Genomic DNA, 19,052 nt, shown 5'->3' with positions numbered 1-19,052 from the left:
GAGCGGAGGGGACCCCTTAGCCTCTGCGGCTTGGGCTCCAACCTTGTTTCCACCTGCTGCATCAGAAGCGAGTTTGAGAACCACTGACACCCATCAAACGTATGCATGGAACAGTGAGAGCACTCGACGCCGCTTGAAAGATATTTGTTTCATTTTGACTTTAATTTTGTACAATTTATAGCGACAAAATTTGGTTTTCAAAAAAAAAAAAAAAAAAAAGAGAGAGAGAGAGAAGCAAAGAAAAATGCCGACCGGAACTCTCGTGCTTTTCCCCTCGCGTTCTTGCTGTCACTCGCTCCGCAGTCCCGCCCAGAAGTTCTGGGGCCGGAGGAAACTGGATTAGGAAACTCGATTAGGGAACACGCTGGAAATGTGCCTTGATACCCTGCAACGACTCACACTGCAGATGTTCCTTCATGAGGGGGGTCTATGTAAATGTGTCTGCCTAATCGTAATTGACACCCCCCCATTTACACACTCCGGAATGGTGCTTGACAACCTCCACCTGAGACGTGGCGACGGGCGGAGTGAGAGAAGGGTCGAGTGCGGCTCAGGTTTTATTGAAATGCTGCCGTGGTACTGTCCTTCTTCCCCGATTTAAGCCGACGAGGGAGGATGCAGGGCCGGAGCGCCCGCCGCCCATCGGTGGCCAGGGCCGCCGCTGCGGGGACGAGGTGGCAGCCGCGAGCCACAGCGCCCCCTCGCCGCCCGCGCGCACGACTTCGGGCCGCGCCACTGCTCGGCCTGCCTGCCTGCCCGCCCGCCGGCTGGGAACCCCAGGACTGGCCGCGCGTGTGGAGGGCGCCTTGGCCCGCGCCACCGCCGCTTCCCGGGAAGGACTGGGACGGCAAGCCCGCGTTTTTGCCGTTTCCCAGAGCTTGGCCTCCAGGAAACCTGCATGTCCACGCCGACTTGTTCCAAACGCATCGGCCACTGTTGGGACAAGACACAGAAATGTGACCGCCTTAACCAGTGCCCCCCGCCCCCGCGCGTCCTTTTTAAATGCCCGCCCGCAAGGGGCCTAGGGGAGGATCCTGCATAAACCAGAAACCATGCCCAGGGTAATCGCTCCTTTTGAGCGCGCTTTCGGGCAATTACCCGGTTGGCCCTGCGTGCATTCTCTTCCCTTCCAGCTCGGAGGGCAAAAATCAAAGCAACAGAAGCCAAGGGCCCGTCCGTACCCAGGTGATCCAGAGGCCTTGAACACCCTCCTCGCCCTTGAGCGAAGCATCTAGGTCCCTGCTGCCTGAGATAGGCGGCCGTGGGGCCCGGGCACAGCCGAGCGCGCCCCGCGGTGAACGGAGACGCCATTCCAACGAATCCTGGGCACCCTTGCAGGCGGCCGCGCGCGGAGCACCGCGTCGCGTCCCGATGCTTGCAGACTTCTCTTTCGACTGATTTTTTTTTTTTTTTAAGAAGACCAAGCCAACTTTAATCTAGAAAAGGGAAAGTGATTTTTAAAAATCGGAGATCTTTAAAGCGAAACGGAGTTTATATATCCCGATAACAATGCAAAGCCTAAGTTTGAATGTCTCTGCGCAGGCATTTTAATTTGCTACAGTCGCTACCAATAAAAACGGCGTGTAGCGCGATTCGACTGTTTAATAGTGCGAGGTAGACGGTTTTTATTAGTAGCAGGCAGCAGTACGGAAAATTTAGATTTCAGTGGAGGAGTATAATTGCTGGAGAAAAAAAAAATACACTCAGAGGAGAGCGTCTTCAGAATCGGCAGCGCTGAGCTGCAGGGCGGGCGAGGAGCCGGCGGCCTTTTCTGGAGATGCACCCTGGCGACGTGGGGCCCTCCAAAGCCACGTGCCCATGTCTGGTTATACACTTAATTGATGTCAGAATCGAGTGTATCGGAGCTTCTGCTTCAAACGGGGGATGTTTTTGTAATAATTCGCTGTTTTCTTTTCTGCCCCTGGCAGAGATGGGGGGGGGAGTTGTGGGGGGGCAAGGGGGAGCCAGCCCCAAACGCTAATGAAACACCGTCAGGAGCTGGTCTTTAGAAATGGAAGTTCTTGGGGCCAGTGCTCCTTGGAGATAAAAATTAGACCAGATTTTTTTTTCACTTAAACGGTGTAATTGGAAGCAAACCTGAGGCCTGTAACCTGATCTGTGGCTAAGTTGCTGGGCTAACGTGGGCCTGTCTCACCTATGGCCTCTTCCTGGCCGACTTCCCTCCTAGGAAGACACAAAGGCCATGGATCCTGTGAAAGGCGCTCTCCGCGGGGCTGCTGGGGCCTCTGGCTCTCTTTCTCTTTCCTTTTTAATGCTGCAATCATTGACTTAAAATCTGGTCCTGAACTGAATCAGGACATCCTCCTCGGGGGGTCACAGCATTGTGGAAACTGCCCTGCTGGTCCTTGCATTGGCCCAGAGTGCGAGTGCGTGGGGAGCAGTGTGTAGAGTGGGCTGGGCATGGGGGCAGCAGAGAAGTGTTTGGGGGTGAGGTGGAGGGTGCCAGCTGGGGTTTGTAAGAAGCTTGGTGGGGGGGGAGCAGGTGTGGAGGACAGGTTGGGGCAAGTGGTTTGGGGGTGAGTGGGGGAGGCAGCTGGTGTGACTTGCCTGGACCCGACCCACCAGGAGCAAGGCGCCTGCGGCCCAAGGCGGATGGGTCTGCTCAAGCCCTGCGCTGCAGTTTACAATGGGTCCCTTGGACCTAGGGAAAGACAAATGCTGCCTGGCTGCCTTCAAGGCTCTGCAGAGGGTCAGGCCAGGGCTAGAGCATAGTGCTTGCTCCTGAGCTACAGCGGCGCCCAGCAGAGGGATGCGGGCACTACCTGGACCAAAATGCTACAACTTTGGCCACTCCTGGAGCCGCCTAAACTACCGAGCTGGGGGCCTAGAGCTGCCAGTGGGGAGTGGGGGGTGGGGAGCCTCAGGCCTGAGCTCCCACCTACAGAGTTCTCCCCAGCAGGTCAACCCCCCAAGAAGGCCTCCCAGGAAGTGGCACCTGCCGGCCCCTCCGTGGGTGTCCTGAACGCCCACCAGGGAGCCTCCCCTGACACCCCCCCCCCAACTGGGTCGCCAGACGCCCTCTTCCACTGGCTTCAGTGAGGGAGGGTGGAGGAAGTATGGGGCCAGGGTGTTTTCCAGGGCCCTCTGCTAAGCATCTTGCCCCCTGGCCCTGCTAGGCACCTCCAGGTCGCATGTTACCTGAGCCACCTGTGCTGCCGACTGCGCCGGCCGTCCCACCAGCCTGTCGCTTTCTCGTCCCTTCCGAGTGACGGCGAGGTTTCAGCGGTCTGTCCGGTGACAATCATTTGCCCGAGTGCTTTACAGCACAAATCCGAGAGAGGAGACAACTTATTAAAACATAATAAAACAAAAAACCCTTTCGGGGGCGGCGTCTTGCCGGCTGAAGCACGGAGGCGAACGCTGGAACACTTTCTAGAGCGCAAAGCCCTAACACTCGGACGGGGTTTCCACAAGGACTTTGGGGCAAAAAGCTCACCTCCGGGCCCTCCTGGCAATTCGCCAGAAAAGCGCCCCGGATCCGGGTCCCGCGGGGACATGTCGGGCGGCGGGGCAGGCGACCAAACGCGCGACCACGCAGGGAGCCTCGCGCCGTGCTGCGGGCTGGACGGACCGAGGAAGGTGGAAGCGAGAGCCGCGCACGCCCCCCCCAGGAGGACACGGGCCTCGGTGCCACACCGCTTCCACTTCGCCGTGGCTCCCGGCCCGGACACTGGTGTCCCGTGCGCAGTCACCCGGGCCGGCCTCCTCGCGGCGAAGAGGGGGGCACGGGCCATTCGTCCCCCAAGTGGAAGCGGATGGCCTCTGCCTGGTCCTTGCGGGCCGAAATGGGGCGGATCAGGGGCAGAGGGCCCGCGCGACGGGGGCCGGGGGGCTGGCCGCGGAAGGTGGGGGGCGGGGGGGGGCGGGGGCCGGGAGTCCGCGCGAGTGGGAGGGGTGCGCACCGCTCGGCCAGGCCGGGCTGCGGGGCCGCGGGCCGCGGGCTAGGGCTGCGCGAGAGGCGACTGCGCCACAAAAGCCTGTGCGTCCCTCCCGCCTCCCGCTCCCTCCCTCCCAGCCTCCCTGCCTCCCGCCTCCTGCTCCCCGCCCGCCCCTCCTCCGGCCGCGACCGGGCGGCGGGTGCGGGCGGAGCGGGCGGAGCAGGGGAGGGGGCGGGCACCCGAATATGCAGATGAGCGCGTGACGGACAGCTCCGCGTTCCAATGTCCCTCGGAAACTCGAGCGCTCCTTCCTCAACTCCTCACTCCCGACTCCAGACTCCCCCAAACCCCGACCGCCGGCCTGGCGCGCGGCTGCGCCCACCGGCTCCGCGCTGCCGCCGCCGCCGCCGCCGCAGCCCCGCCGCTCCCCCGGCCCGCGGACCGCCCGGGCTAGTGCGCGGGCCGGCCATTCTCGGCCCGCGGTCCCCGCGCCCGCCGCCGCGCCGCGCCCCGGCCGGGCGTGGATGGAGGGCGCCGCGCGCCCTGCCCGCTGCTCGGCGTGACGCGGGCCCCGCGCCCCGCGCCCACCATGTCCTACCCGCAGGGCTACCTGTACCAGGCGCCCGGCTCGCTGGCGCTCTACTCGTGCCCGGCGTACGGCGCTTCGGCACTGGCGGCGCCGCGCAGCGAGGAGCTGGCGCGCTCGGCGTCGGGCTCGGCGTTCAGCCCTTACCCGGGCTCCGCGGCCTTCACCGCGCAGGCGGCCACGGGCTTCGGTAGCCCGCTGCAGTACTCGGCCGACGCCGCCGCCGCCGCCGCCGCCGGCTTCCCGTCCTACATGGTAACCGCGCGCGGGAGAGCGGGCTGGGAGGCGGAACGCCGGGCGCGGAGATCCTGATCGTGGCGCGGGCGGAGCGGGGCCGGGCAGAGGCGAGCGGGGCCGCGGGGAACGAGCCGTGGACGGTGGCTCTGGAGCCGCCTACTGGGGCCGCAGCGCCGCTGGCGGGACGAGAGGCCGGGGCAAGGGGCAGGGCGGCTGGCCGGAGACGATCTCGAGCGCGCCGCGCTGCTTCCCCTGGGCTCCCGGGGTCGTTTTCCTCCAGAGCCTGTGAAGTGCCGCTCCGCTGGGGTCGGGATGGGATCTGCGCTAGGTTGTCCTTTCTCGCGCCGAAGCCGGGCGAGGCGTCCACAGCGGCCGGGGCTGGGTTCTCTGGGAGAAGCGCGCGAGGATCGGGGCCACAGGGGCTTCCGGGGCGATGGCAGGGCGTTTAGCATTCGCTTGCGGGGCTCGGGGTCGCCAGGCTGGGGAAGGGAGGGGAGCATCGGGCGGCGGCCCCGGGGCCCGGCCTGGTCGGGCAAGGTCTCAGACTTAATCTGTCCCACAGGCCGCGCTTTCGAAAAACGTGTAGGAGGCCATATGGCCCGCAAGTGCCGCCTCGGTGCCCCGCGCACCGAGAGCAGGTCCCACGTCCCCGACCCGGGGTGGGCCCGCGCTCTTCGGCTTCTGCGGCTGGGCCCGGCCCGGGTGGTGGCAAAGCGCGTTTTACACGTTGGAGGCCGTTTCGGGGGGGTTGTGGCCACCTCCCGCCCTCGGCTGAATTCCAGGGCGGCGACGGAGTAGCTGGGGCCCGGGCGGAGGCTGTAAAAGTCTGGAATTTAAACGTTACAGGCTGAATTAAAATGCTAATTACCGCGTATTTGAAGAATTCGAAACGGTGACTGGCTTCTGAGTTGCAAATTGGATTTGCCGAGCTTTAGAGCGGTGAATAGCGGAGCGGGGGCTCCGGGGTGGTTTTTTAACCGTAGAAGGGCGGGGAAGGGGGGCCGGGGGAGGCTGCAGCACTTGGAAGGGCTGGAGAAATTTAGATATCAAGAACCTACCTGTGGGCCTGTGCGTGCGTCTGTATTCGCGTCGGGCTGTACCCCGAGGCTCAGAGGCGTTTGGGGGAAAATACGCCGTCACCGGAAAGTGAAATCGTTCGAAAATTCGAGGGTAAAACTGCAGCGCCGTTCGTGATCAACAGCTGGCCTGAAAAGACCCGCTGTGTCCTTTTGCTCTGTTGCTGCGGGAAGCACAGCTCCAGCGCGGGGGACACCGTGGGAAAGGCGGCCGCGGGCGGGCGGAGGGGTCGCCTTCGCGCTGATGCCTGTCACGTCCCCCGGCAACCCGCTCACCAGGCTCCTGTCGGTTGCAGGGCGCGCCGTACGACGCACACACCACCGGGATGACTGGCGCCATCAGCTACCACCCTTACGGCAGCGCGGCCTACCCGTACCAGCTCAACGACCCAGCCTACCGCAAGAACGCCACGCGGGACGCCACGGCCACGCTCAAGGCCTGGCTGCAGGAGCATCGCAAGAACCCCTACCCCACCAAGGGCGAGAAGATCATGCTGGCCATCATCACCAAGATGACCCTCACGCAGGTGTCCACCTGGTTCGCCAACGCGCGCCGGCGCCTCAAGAAGGAGAACAAGATGACGTGGGCCCCCAGGAACAAAAGCGAGGACGAGGACGAGGACGAGGGCGACGCGGCCAGGGGCAAGGAGGAGAGTCCCGACAAGGCGCAGGAGGGCACCGAGACGTCGGCGGAGGACGAAGGTGAGCGGCGCGCAGGCGGGCCGAGGGCGCGGGAGCGTTCTTCCCAGGCGGGCCGCGGCGCGGGAGGCCGCGGGGGCGGGGGACGCGGCCCGCCGCTGACCCTTCAGATCTGGGCCTGGAGTCCAGGCGATCCCGGGAGAGCCCTTCCCCCTGGGAAGCCGCTGGGGTGGGGTCAGGGCGAGGGAGCCGGGGGGAGGGGGCAGAGGGGCCCGGCTGCCACAGACGTGCCCGCGCCCCTGCAGGGATCAGTCTGCACGTCGACTCGCTCACGGATCACTCGTGCTCCGCCGAGTCGGATGGGGAGAAGCTGCCATGCCGCGCCGGGGACCCCCTGTGCGAGTCGGGCTCCGAGTGCAAGGATAAGTACGACGACCTGGAAGACGACGAGGACGACGACGACGAGGGTGAGCGGGACCTGGCGCCGCCCAAGCCCGTGACCTCGTCGCCGCTCACCGGCGTGGAGGCGCCGCTGCTGAGCCCCCCACCCGAATCCGCGCCCCGCGGGGGCGGCGGCGGCAAGACGCCCCTGGGCAGCCGGACGTCGCCGGGCGCGCCGCAGCCCGCCAGCAAGCCCAAGCTGTGGTCTCTGGCCGAGATCGCCACGTCGGACCTCAAGCAGCCGAGCCTGGGCCCGGGCTGCGCGCCGCCGGGGCTGCCCGCGGCCGCCGCGCCCGCCTCGTCCGGGGCGCCGCCGGGTGGCTCGCCCTACCCCGCGTCGCCGCTGCTCGGCCGCCACCTCTACTACACGTCGCCCTTCTACGGCAACTACACAAACTACGGGAACTTGAACGCCGCGCTGCAGGGCCAGGGCCTCCTGCGCTACAACTCGGCGGCCGGGGCCCCCGGAGAGGCGCTGCACGCCGCGCCCAAGGCCGCCAGCGACGCGGGCAAGGCGGGCGCGCACCCGCTGGAGGCGCACTACCGGCCCCCGGGCGGCGGCTACGAGCCCAAGAAAGGTAGGAGGCCGGCGGCCCGCGGGGCCCCTGGGGGGGGGGGGGCGAGCCGGTGGGCCCCTGGCGGGGGGAGCGCTCCTGGGGCGCCGGGGAAGAGGCCGGGGCACCGGTAGGCCCGGCTGGGAGAAGCCGTGTCCCTGGAAGGGGAGCGATCCCCGAGCGAGTGAGGATGGCCGCCCTGGGGACTCCGAGGCGGGAGACGCGAGGGGGTCGGGCAGGCGGAAAGCGCGTGGGGGTGGGGCGACCCCTGCCTTTCCGCGGGACTCGCCCGTATTGTTGACTTGCCATTTGATGTATTGTCGCTGCCGTTATTAGCATTATCACGACTGTTTTCGTTTTGGCAAACCCGCCTCGCCACTAGATGCAAATGACGGCTTTTCTCCCTGCGGACTGAGCCTAAGCCTCGCGCTTTCGGTGGGCTAATAGAGCTTGGCGGCACCTCCTCCCCTGCCTTGGGCTGGAAGGAAGCAAAACGTCGCGGTTCCTCCCAGAGGCCTTAGGTTTTCACGTCTTCAAGACAGAACACAGAGCCCATTTTCTTCCTCTCCTTTTCTTTCTGTCCCTCTGACGCCCCTAGGTCAGGGGTGAGCCTGTAAGACCTGGAAAAGCAGGTCAAGGGGGAGGAGGACCCAGGACCAGAGGGTGTCTCTCAGACAGTGGCGGTGGAGACAGGTCCCCCAAACTGCTTGCGGGGTGCCGGGGGCAAGGTCACAGCGTGGGGGTGCGGGCTGGTAGCTGTGCGGCTTTCTGGGAGACAGATGGCTCGCTCTGGGGTCAGGTTCTGACTAACTGCCCCCTCCCCCGACAGATGCCAGTGAGGGCTGCACCATGGTTGGTGGGGGCGTCCAGCCCTACCTATAGAAGGGCCGCATGCAGAATGCAAGTAAGTGGGCTCCCTGGGGTCCCCCCTCTTGGGGAGCTCCTGCACCAATTGCTCTGGAAACTTGCTTAATGTCTATTTCTTGCTTCTTGTCACGGGGTCTGGGGACGGGGCATTGCAGTCTTTCCCGGTTTTTATCTCTTAAGTGGAGAGCGTCCCCGGGCTTGGAGAGCCTCTCTTTTTCACTCAAGATCTGCTTTAAAGAATCACTCGTTTAACTGGAATGTATTTATTGCACCCCTGCAGTTGTTTTCTCTTTGGAAATATAGATGATTAACTTCGTGTTTGTATGCAATTTACCCCCCCCCTTTTAAAACTACACTAGACACTTAGTAGACACTTGCTTTGGTGAGCTTGAGCTCCCGAAACTTGGGGGAGCAAAGCCCTTTATGGATGATTTGCAGAGCCAGCCTGGGGAGACACAGGAGCCCTGGCCTTTGATCAGGTCGCCCCTGTGCCCACATGGGCTAAACAGGACCAGGCAGTTTGCCTGGCCGACAGCACGATTTCAAAAAAAATAAAAAATTGTACTTTGCACGTAGGCAAAATTACTGCTCACAGATCTTGAGGATGTGGAAGGGGCGAACGCATTTCAGGCGGACTCTGTGTAATGAGATGGTGTTGCTGGGGGACTGGAGGATTTGGGATGACTTGGCTTTTTCCTTGGTCCACAGGTAGGTGTCACAATTGCTTTGGAAAAAAAAAAGTCAGCAGGCCGTTCTTTCTTCCCAAGTTCGTACATATACAGATATAAAAAAATCAGTCTCAATCCAGACCGCAGCTTGTGCCCAAGTAAAAGAAGGATCCACAGGGCCCTGCCAACCCACAGACTCTATGGGAACAGACTTTTGTTGGACATACGTGAATTTGTTGGCATAGAATAGCTTCCCCGATGTATGTGTGACTTTTGAAAACAATCTTTTTTCTCAGGATATCTTGAATTGATCACTTCATTGCCACGGTATATATTCTATAGGTGTGATAGGACTTACTGTAAAATTTATTTGTAAAAGATGTACACAGTAGAAATAAAATGTGATTATAGAACTTGAGTACTTAAGAAGTGGAGACAAATTTGATATTTATTTTTATAATGATATAAAGCTTCTAGTAATTTATGCAAGTTGTATTGCAATGGAATCTAAACTTTTTTGTAAATAAATTCTGCCTGGTTTTTATTTGAACATCGCTGGTTATACAATCTTTGTTGGTTGTTTAACAAGAATTCTTTACTAATTTATATCTTAAATTGTAAATAAAAACAAACTAGTCTACAACAACGTGGCGTTTGGGGCTCTTTGTCCTGGAAGAGTGACCTGGGCAGGGAGCCTGGCAGATAGTCACCCCTCCCCCCAGGTGTCTGACCTCAGGGTTTTTAATGAAACTGTAAAATCATCTCTCCCTTCTCCTGCTTATACAGAATGGCAGGTGGAAGAGAAGTGTACGCAGTGGGGAGATACATAATTTTAGGTTATTCATAAGCACATAGGTTGTAAAAAAAAAAAAATCCACACTTTGGGTTCTGAATATGCAAACAGCTTGTTTGGGTGGGTACACTTTAAAAGCCTGGCAAAATAAAATGATGCAGAAATGACGTGTTGGGATGTTGGGATCCATTTTGCATTTATTTCTGGTCCAGGCTTACTGAGCCTCCTCGGTAACTTAGGCAACGGTGGTAGCATGGATATTAATAGTCACACCCCGCCATAAATTATTGAGGAAAACAATTGCTTATTGTAACCTTGAATTATCCAAATTGGTGTAGATTATTCAGATTTATTGAACGACTCCTTAATGCTCCTTTTCATAGAACTCACATTAAACACAAGGCAAAAATCTGGGAGGAGAGATTTATTTTCCTTTCAATGGCCCTTTTACCCTTACCCCGGGGGAAAGAAAAGTTTAAAGAACCTTAGACTATTGCCTTGCTATTGTGTTACTCACTATCTAATTATAGGACAAGCCTAGAATTTGTAGTCAGGGGACATATTCCCTTTGATTAGTATCATAAAAGCAGCAAAACTGTCACTTTAATTTTCAGCAGAATTATATGGATATCCATATAATATAATTTCAGAAAAGAAATGAACAATCATTTATTTCCTCTCCGAAGATAAATTGAGTGAATATAACTTACGGTTATAAAACAAGAATAATAGCTTCTTAGATTGCCCTTTAATCAATCATACACTTATTTTTCAAGAGGTTCATCTATTTTATTCCATGATTAATAATGTTGCAGCCTGAGAGCATTATTGGATCCCAGCGGGGGGCGTCCCGGATGCTTTTAGCTGCTTTGGAATGGTCAGTTGGGGTTCATTATGGGCTGATATTGAACAATTTATAAAATCTTGTCTAAACATCTGCCAGCTCCGATAGGCCGACGTGTCTGAGGATGGGAAATTGCTGGACCAGTTGATATTGACAAACGGATCTCTCTCCAGTGGCTTTTTGTGCTGTAGAAATTAGTGGCCTCTTGCTGGGGTCTTGTTAGAAAGGGTATTTGAAAGTAATCTCAGATACTTGCGGCGAAGCCAGGGGGCTGTGAACTGGTCACAGAGCCGTGCCCGTGGGGAGGAGCCGTGTGGTCTGACTGCAGGGGCAGGGCCTGACCAAGGTTCCCATTTTCTGTTCCTTCTCGGGCATTTTGTTGGCTTTGAGTAGACAAGCACCTGGAGGTGAGCAGGAAGCGAATCTCGGGTAGAGAACTATTTTTCTCTCCTCGGGCCTCCCCTCCTGAGAGATCTGGCCTTGTTTGCACCCCAGCTATCTCTTGGCGAAGGGGGATTTCTCACGTGGGCAGCCTGGCTACTCCGTGGCAGCATCTGGAAGAACACAAATTCCAGTCCGTGGACATCATAAAAGTGAGCCCGGCGCTCCTCTGCTTGTTTTTGTCTTAGATGAAACCTCTGTAGAATGTCCGTGAAGATGATTTTCCCTCCAGATAGCTTGTCACACTGCAGTACTAAGGCATGAAGTAGTTGGCTCTCATTAATATTAGCCACATTTCCAAGATCAGCAGGGAATACAAAGCACATGGCAGCAATGGCTCTGTTCTGTGGGCTATTATCATTTGAGTATTTTGAAGACTTCAGTGAAATGCATGGAAGTTAACAATATTTAACAAATGAAGCACCGACAGGTCCTGCCACCCAATGGAGACACACACTGACAGCACTCCATCTCAGGAAAACGTGGCGAGTGGAAACCCCAAGTAAAAATTGATCTCCTTGCATATGTTCAGAAATTGAAGCCTGGACAAAAGCTGCTCCCTTTGGAACAGAAGATTGTTTTACCTGGCCATTCGATCCCTTCCCTGCACACATGCGCGCGCGCACACACACACACACACACACACACACACACACACACACACACACACACACATTCCCCAGGCCTCCTTCTCAGGGACAACGTGCATCTTTCAGTTGGTGAAAACTCAAAGCAGCTCAGGAGATTAGCCCTGCTAACGAATCTTCTTTGATGTTTATATGTCCAACAAATTATGAGAGATTTCCATAACTTACCCACCCTGCCTCCTGACCTGAATTTCCTTCTGGAAAACTTGATTTTTAAATGCACACTAAGCACATAAAACCTGCAGGTGTTTAGAGGAATCTTTTTAAGGACATGCAGAGTGAGGTAGGATTTCTCCATACAGATCAGTAGGAAGGAAGGGAGAGGAAGAAATGAGACAGAGGGATGGAGACGGAGACAGAGAAAGCAACCCTCCTTGGGGAAGGAAGCTACTGTATCTGATTTGTGTTCATTTATTTTGCTTTATCCTAAAAGCTAGCTAATCAAACCGTACGTCTCGGCCCATTTAAACTTAGGCAGATGTTGGCGGAGGTGGGGGAGAGGGAAGCGCAGCGGCGAGGGCAGGGCGCTGGGGACGCGGGCCTGGCCTCCTCCCCTCGGCCCGCTTGGAGCCCCCGCGGCCGGGCCAGCCGGCCCCTGCCCCGCGCGGCCCCGGGCGCATTAGCGCCGATTTATCGGAATTCGCGCTTTCATCTCAGGTGGGCCCCGGGGGCCGGGCGCTGCCGAGAGCAGGGGGAGCGTTTGCCCGGCGGCCGCTGCCTCCCGCGCCCATCAAATGTCAACATTTGTTCCCAATAAAAGAGTTATTGTTTCTGCAAAGCTGCCGGGCAACTGGCTTTGAAACTTGAAAAGAACTTCATCCACCTTTGTCTGCGCGGGGCGGGGAAGGGGAAGGGGAAAGGGCTCCGCGCAGCCCGCATCCCTGGCCGCAGCCTCGGAGCTGGTCCAGGGGGCGCGGGAGCGGCGGGTGCCCGCGAGGCAGTCCTCCTGCGCCTGTTTACCCGGCACCTGCAGACCTGGCCCTCGCGAACCGCCACGGGAAAAGGCAGACGACGCAGCCGCCCTCCACTGCCCGAGTGCCTTTTAGGGTCACTGCAAATCGCATTTAAATATTCTCCAAGAGGCTAAGAGTCAAGTCCATCTTTTGCTTCTTAACGTGACAGAATAAATGTGCCCCAAACTTTCTCTGCTAGAGTCGAAGTACACAGACATCAGTTTGGGGGGAAAAAAAAATTCAAAGCAATCTATCTGTTCAGTTGGAGGCATCCCTTTTCAAATGTAAATAAGACACTGGCTTATGAGCGAGTTCCCCCAAGTAAACAGTCTGCAATGATTACCCTTTACTTCCACATAGCTTTGCTTTACTTCCCCAGTGCATTGACAATCCCAAGGGAAGTGTTCATTTTAGCCCCCAATTAAGGATGCAAATAGACTCATGAAGTATGTGTTGTTTTACACTGCTTTTTACAAAAATAGCGTTTTAAACCTTTAACCAAGTGTGTTAACCCAAGAGGCAATCGTGGGAACAATACGCAACAGTCTGTGATGTGTGGATGTTGTGATTGCATCATTTGAATTTCGACAAATCGCAAAGGGGACATGTCCCTTTGATGTCTTTGCAAACCTTTATGTAAGTGACAAATCCCTACAGATATTTTAAAGGCTTATTATAAGGAGAAGTAATCTATGACAATATAATTTTCCACTTGCTGGAAATTACTTTCTATTGGCCATAATGAAAGCACAAGCCAGCTCTCTTATTTGCTTGGGCTGGAATGCCAGGAAACTGGTGTTTGATGCAATGCCCTTTTACCTCAGGAGATGGTAGGGGCTTCTTCCCCAGCTTTAGGGAGCACATACCCCCAAGTGCATGCCCCCCCTTGCTGGTTCACCTGCAGCTCCTGCAGACAAAGGCGCCTCCACCTTCCAAGCAGAGAATGGGCTTGTACGTCCTCTCCCGAGGGCAGTGTTCTCCCTCTTTCTAAGAAAGATAAAAATGGAAGATAGGAAGGAAGGCTCTTCTGCTAATATCATGCAAATGGAATGAGTTATGAAATCTGCTGTCTGTTCTTTTGCAACCCCAGGTAAAAGGAAAGAGGAGGAATGATTTTTGTTTGTTTGTTTAAGAGTGGCCCCAAGACAATACGGAAAAGACTTTTGAAAAATGTGTCCCAGTGTTACTTTGTTCTGGATGAAACAGAAAACAAATGAAATCTAAGATTCTTAAAGAAGCAACTGTGAGGTTTGGGGCTGCCTCCCAGTGGGGGAAGTCGCTGGATCTTCAGAGGCTGTGCCCAGAGAGAAGAAACGAGATAACGCTGCACAGTGCTCACATTTTTTGTGGGGGAGATAAATTGACAATTGATTGTGTGTAAGTCCTGATCAATTATTAATCATTAGTGTCAACAACAGGGTTATAATTACCTTGGGTTATTTTAAAGAATATTTTTTTTCATTTCTCTGATCGGGTAATTAGTTAATGCCCTTGAGTAATGATTCAAAAGGGAGCTGATGGGACCAGGCCCCTCCTGCTGGTGACCTTTAGGGAAAACTCACATTCTCCCTCTCCTTGTCAGAAATCCCCTCCCTGCCTCCAATCTGCTGGCAGGCACCTTTCCCCCCTCTGCTATAAATAATGATTCCAGAGGAAAAGGGGAAAATGACAAACAAATAGAGCCCAGCTGGAATTAATAAGGCTGATCAAACGCAGTGTGCGGGGCCTGTGCGCGCCCGGCTGGACTCAGGCCCACAAAGGTGCGGGCAGGTCTTGCCACCAAGGTATAGGGAAAGGCAGAGGGAACATTTTAACCCTGACGTCGCCTAACGGGGGAAAACCCTTGTTTTCTGGCCGGACTAATACCAGCAGAGCCGGCTGCCTCGGCCTGGGGACTGGAAGGATACGTCGCGTTCGCCCGGCACGGGTTTAGGTCCCCCGCGCACCCGGCTCCCGCACCCATCTTTTGCCGAGGCGGGCGGCGGCGGGGGGCGGGGAGGGGGTGCGTTCTCGGCTCCGAAGAAAAGTTGGGAGGTTGGGAGGTGCCTTAGCAGGTCAGATGGGGACACGTGGCCCAGGAAGACTGGAGAGGCCAATGGATGCCCTGGCGAACTCGGCTGGGAGAGGCAGCGTCAGCCCCGGGCCCGCGCCGCAGCGCCGGGAGCGTGGACGCCGGCGGCCCTGCTCGTGGCCGTGCCCTCCACGGGGGCTCGCGGACGAAGTTCATCACCCAGGGTCTGTTCCGAGCCCAGGCGTGGCCCTTGCGGAACTGCTGCAAACGTTTCTTCGGGGAACTGTCTTTTCTTCACAGTCTCCAGCCGTCCGGTGCTGTCCTGCCTGAGCACGTCCTTCCGCTGGCACCCCCAGACCCGCCGTCCTCCAGCGCGGTGCCGCCACCTGTGCAATGCTCATGGGTCACCTCGAGGCCCTCAAAGGCAGCGACCAGGGATGGAGGCGGGAGAGCAGAGCAGCAGCAGATCAAGGGAGCACGCAGAGCGCGGGACCTAAGACCTGGCGCGGAGCCCTTGGCCCGGGCGCCGGGAAGTGCGGGGGGCGGCGGTGGCTCGGAGGAGAGGGCAGAGCTGCAGCTCCGAATCTCAGTGCTGGGCAGATCGCCCCCCACCACCCCCGCCCCCCGTCCCCGCCCCGACGGCCTGGGAGGCCTGAAGTTGTCCCGCCACTTTCGGGCTCCCATCCCCTCGGGGAGAGGGCTCTGGCCCTTCGTAGCCTCCTTAGGGAGGCAGCAGCCAGCAGCCTGGGACATCCACCAGCCTGAAGGGACGCGCGACGTCCGCCTGCTCCCAGGGGAGGCCCCATTCCGGGCTCCCCCGACGGCTCCCGGGGTAGCCCCCATCCTGGCCCTGGCTCCAGCCTCCCTCGGCTCCAGGCCCCTGTGCAGGCTTTACTTACCCCCACCCCAGTTCTCACTCTGGATCCCCCACCCCAGGCCCTACTTCTCTTGGCAGGTCTCCCCTCCTCCTGGCCTCTCTCCTCGCTCTCCCTTCCCCGGCCCTGCCCATCAGCCTGGCGGGGAGCGCGCGGGGAAGGGGTGCCGGTCCACACCGCAGCCTCCGCAAACCGAAAGGGCCGCCTCCGAGTGTCGGTCGAGCGGGGATCGGTCAAGCGCCCTCCGAACGCCGGGGAGGGAGGAGCCGCCGCCAGCCCCACGTCCGCCTCCTTTGCTCGCTTTTTTTGCGGGGCTTTCCTGCACGCACACGACACCCGCGCAGCGCTGGGCAGCAGAGCCGGGGATGGTTTAAGCCGAGCCGCGGAGACACTCGCCCCGCGCTGGCGGCCGCCCTCGGGGCGCGCGTCTGGATCATCCAGCCAGGAGGGGCCCCGGGCGGGGACTTCGCGGGCCCCCGGCCACCCCCCAGGACCCGCACTGAGCCTGACTGCGCCACCGGCCTCGAGGGGCCGCACCGTCAGGAAGGAACTGGACACAAGGGGCCCGTGGCCGAGGGCGTTCGAGGGAGACGCTGGCGGCGGGGCCGGGCTCCGGGCCAGCAAGTAGCCTGAGACACCTCCTCTTCTCCTTTTTAGGGAATTTGCCAGGCGAAGTGAGGGGTTTACGGGCCGACCAAGCAAATTTAGTAACCTCTCCGCGCCAAGCGCTTCTCTTTAAGAACCGACTGGAGGACTGCCTGGAGGAGGCGAGGAGCCCACGTGGACGCGCGAAGTTCGAGGCTTGGATGGGGGCGCCAGCGAGCAAGCCAGGTCGCCGGGATTCTGTCCAGCTACAGCCCCTCAGGATCATCCTCAGGATCAAGGCGGGGTCCTTGAACCCAGCCTCGCCCCAACTCTTCATTTCTGGGGCTCGTGGCTGCCAGACCTGATTGTGGCCCTCCTGTGGGGTGGCCACTGGCTACTTAGACCTGGACGTTCGGAGCTGGTAGCCCAGGTGCAGGACCATAGAAGCAGTGTCCTCAGGCTCCAGCAGGATGGGGGCGGGGGCTGTGGGGAGCGTGGGGACAGTCGAGGGTTGGGTGGAGAGGAGGTGTGCCTTGTAACCTTGGGAGCCAGGACCTGTTGTTAACCGGGGGGAGTCGTGCCCCAGCACGGACCCCTTGGGCCCCATCCTTCCCGCTATCGCACTCCCAGGGGTGCTTCAACCCTGGAGAGCAAGACAACCCTCCAGCCCTCCAGCCCTTCGCCCTACAACCCTGCAGCCCTGCAGCTACAGGGAGCACACGAGGCGGGGCCTGCATATTCCTGCCTGGAGCAGATCGCTTCAGGCCTTAGTTTATTTAAATAGGAGGCTAAGGCCTGTTCCAGGTTTATTCTTTCTGGCCTTCAAGCAGTGGATAAACAGTTTGTTTTAAAAATGATTAGTGATACTCCCGTTCCTCAGATAATAGTCCGTTAAGTGGTAATGGGCCCGGATATAAACAAGAGTTACCGCCGAAGGGGGCTGCTGTCTCCAGGAGGGCCTGTCTGGGGCCAGGGGTGGGGTCGGGAGGGGTGAGCCCAGGCCCTGATGAGAAACACAGTGGCTTCCGGCCTCCATGGGGCTGGACCTTTGGTGAAGGGAGGTAGGAGGTAAAGCTGTGCTTTTAAAGAAGGTGAAGCCAACTTGCCAGGAGGCCACACGGGACTTAGGCTGCGTACCGTGGCTCGAGTTAGAGCTTCAGGAGAAGCCAACAACCTGCACAGCCCCCTTCCTCGTGCCTTCGCTGCAAAGGGAGCAAACAGAGGGCTTAGCCCGAAGGTGGGCTGCAGGCTGCCGGAGTGGGGCCCCGGGGTCTCCCCGCCAGGTGCACTCTTGCCTGTTACCTAGAGGCCAGGAAAAGCCACAGGCAGCAAACCTCTCACTTGGGAAGGGGGCCAAGGGGGTTCCTGCATCTTAGGGTTCGGAGGCCTGGGGAGCCGGGTTGTTTTCAGGGCTCTTTCACAGGAGCGCCAGCAGCCTGGCAGGGTGCTGGAGGCAGCCATAGGCCATTCCGGCTTCACCTGCGGTGTGTCCCCCTCGAGATGATGGAGAGTAAGCACTGAATGCCCTCCTGGGCAGGGCCCCAGCCCTGGCTCTGGACGGCGGTCCTGCAGAAGGGGCAGAGAACCTCAGACAACAAGGTGAGGCGGGCAGATGCCCTCCATGACCTTGGGAGGGGCACCGCCCTGCAGATGAGCTGAGGTGGCTCTTTGAAGGCCCCAGTGGCCTCCTCCCCGAGGCTCTGCAGGAGGCTCCCTTCTTGGGTTAGGCGGGCCCAGTGTCACAGACCTCATCCCAGCCCACAGCCCACAGCCCAGTGGGAGCCACTCAGGGGCTTGGCCGAGGGGACATGCAAGGTCCATGCAGTGTCTGAATTTACCCAGCATTTGTAAGTCAAGCTTACGAAGCTCTCTGTGCAATAGTAGGTCTTAGCTTTCCACCTGGGAAAGTGCACCTTCAGCTGTGACAAAATTACGAAATACCTGCAAAGCGTGATTTGCATGGAGGCCAATCAGCATATCAAAGGGGACTGGATTTAAGAATCACCATGAATGTCCGGTGTTTTGCCCTCAGAGGGTGGCAATGCTCCTACTTGTAATAAGATAAAGACCACGTAATTCATGGAGTTCCCGTCGTGGCGCAGTGGTTAAGGAATCCGACTAGGAACCATGAGGTTGCGGGTTCGATCCCTGGCTTTGCTCAGTGGGTTGAGGATCTGGCATTGCCGTGAGCTATGGTGTAGGTCACAGACACAGCTCGGATCCCGCGTTGCTGTGGCTGTGGTGTCCGCCGGCAGCTGCAGCTCCGATTTGACCCTTAGCCTGGGAACCTCCATATGCCGCGGGAGTGGCCCAAGAAAATGGCAAAAAGAGAGAAAAAAAGGGAAAAAAAGACCACGTAATTCATATATGACATATCTATTCAATTTTTGTTGTCTTTTCAGCAAGATCACTCCTTACCTTACAGTAACCGCGATTTTCACTGTCTCTTTTCCGCTGATAATAAAGATTCAAACACTAAAAAAGGAGTTGTATTCAAAGAGTACGCCACATACATTCTTTTTTTCTTGGACTATGTGCTTGCAACAGAAAGCGTGAACGAGATGCCCCAAAATAAGAGTAACCGACTTGTTTTTTGTTTTCCCAAATAGCATTTTTCTTCTAAAATACTTCCAAGGTAGCTATGAAAATTTTAAGGCAAAATACATGTTACAATGTATAAATATCAAAAAAATTAAATACAAACTTTTTTTTTTTTTTAAAAAGCATCACTCTTTTAATTTTAAAAATGTCATTTCTGACAGGGGAGGACGCGCAGAATCCCAGGAGGGGAGGAGGCCTGGCAAGGCCGCTGGGTCTGACGCCAGGCGCTCCTGGCCCCCCAGGCCCAGTGCGGGGGATACTGGTGCCCATCCTTGCTGATCCTCCTCCGCCCTTAGTACAGGAGGCACATCGGCGGCATATGGAGGGTCCCAGGC

General features: G+C 57.8%; 2 protein-coding genes across 4 annotated transcripts; one reads left to right on the top strand and one right to left on the bottom strand.

The window, feature by feature from the left end:
• Positions 1-204: 204 nt before the first annotated feature.
• On the bottom strand, positions 205-3,853 carry LOC125119421 (translation initiation factor IF-2-like). 2 transcript variants are annotated; one of them, XM_047766404.1, is made up of 3 exons: positions 3,458-3,853; positions 3,160-3,277; positions 205-933 (listed from the first exon to the last, which is right to left on the bottom strand). In XM_047766404.1, the coding sequence occupies exons 1-3, from the start codon at positions 3,753-3,755 to the stop codon at positions 558-560; spliced, it is 792 nt and encodes a 263-aa protein (XP_047622360.1). In that variant the 5' UTR covers positions 3,756-3,853; the 3' UTR covers positions 205-557. The 2 variants fall into 2 exon arrangements, with proteins under 2 accessions (XP_047622360.1, XP_047622441.1); XM_047766485.1 differs by lacking the exon at positions 205-933 and adding an exon at positions 1,451-2,662.
• A 368-nt stretch (positions 3,854-4,221) lies between these two features.
• On the top strand, positions 4,222-9,610 carry IRX2 (iroquois homeobox 2). 2 transcript variants are annotated; one of them, XM_047766275.1, is made up of 5 exons: positions 4,222-4,740; positions 6,095-6,500; positions 6,743-7,456; positions 8,262-8,336; positions 9,008-9,610. In XM_047766275.1, the coding sequence occupies exons 1-4, from the start codon at positions 4,489-4,491 to the stop codon at positions 8,312-8,314; spliced, it is 1,425 nt and encodes a 474-aa protein (XP_047622231.1). In that variant the 5' UTR covers positions 4,222-4,488; the 3' UTR covers positions 8,315-8,336; positions 9,008-9,610. The 2 variants fall into 2 exon arrangements, with proteins under 2 accessions (XP_047622231.1, XP_047622127.1); XM_047766171.1 differs by having other exon boundaries at positions 4,244-4,740; positions 8,262-9,610.
• The last annotated feature ends 9,442 nt before the right edge of the window (positions 9,611-19,052 follow it).

Source organism: Phacochoerus africanus, chromosome 1, assembly GCF_016906955.1.
Source record: "Phacochoerus africanus isolate WHEZ1 chromosome 1, ROS_Pafr_v1, whole genome shotgun sequence".
Classification (NCBI taxonomy): domain Eukaryota; kingdom Metazoa; phylum Chordata; class Mammalia; order Artiodactyla; family Suidae; genus Phacochoerus; species Phacochoerus africanus.
The sequence above is the reverse complement of the archived record's forward strand: the minus strand, read 5'-3'. Positions and strand labels throughout refer to the sequence as shown.

Excerpts from the sequence above, each read along its gene's own strand:
- IRX2 (XM_047766275.1), top strand. The coding sequence starts at position 4,489 with ATGTCCTACCCGCAGGGCTACCTGTACCAGGCGCCCGGCTCGCTGGCG. Across the intron at positions 4,741-6,094 it reads CCGGCTTCCCGTCCTACATG|GGCGCGCCGTACGACGCACA; the intron begins GTAACCGCGCGC and ends TGTCGGTTGCAG. Across the intron at positions 7,457-8,261 it reads CGGCTACGAGCCCAAGAAAG|ATGCCAGTGAGGGCTGCACC; the intron begins GTAGGAGGCCGG and ends CTCCCCCGACAG.
- LOC125119421 (XM_047766404.1), bottom strand. The coding sequence starts at position 3,755 with ATGGCCCGTGCCCCCCTCTTCGCCGCGAGGAGGCCGGCCCGGGTGACT. Across the intron at positions 3,278-3,457 it reads ATTGCCAGGAGGGCCCGGAG|CACTCGGGCAAATGATTGTC; the intron begins GTGAGCTTTTTG and ends TGTGCTGTAAAG. Across the intron at positions 934-3,159 it reads CGGCAGCACAGGTGGCTCAG|TGGCCGATGCGTTTGGAACA; the intron begins GTAACATGCGAC and ends TTGTCCCAACAG.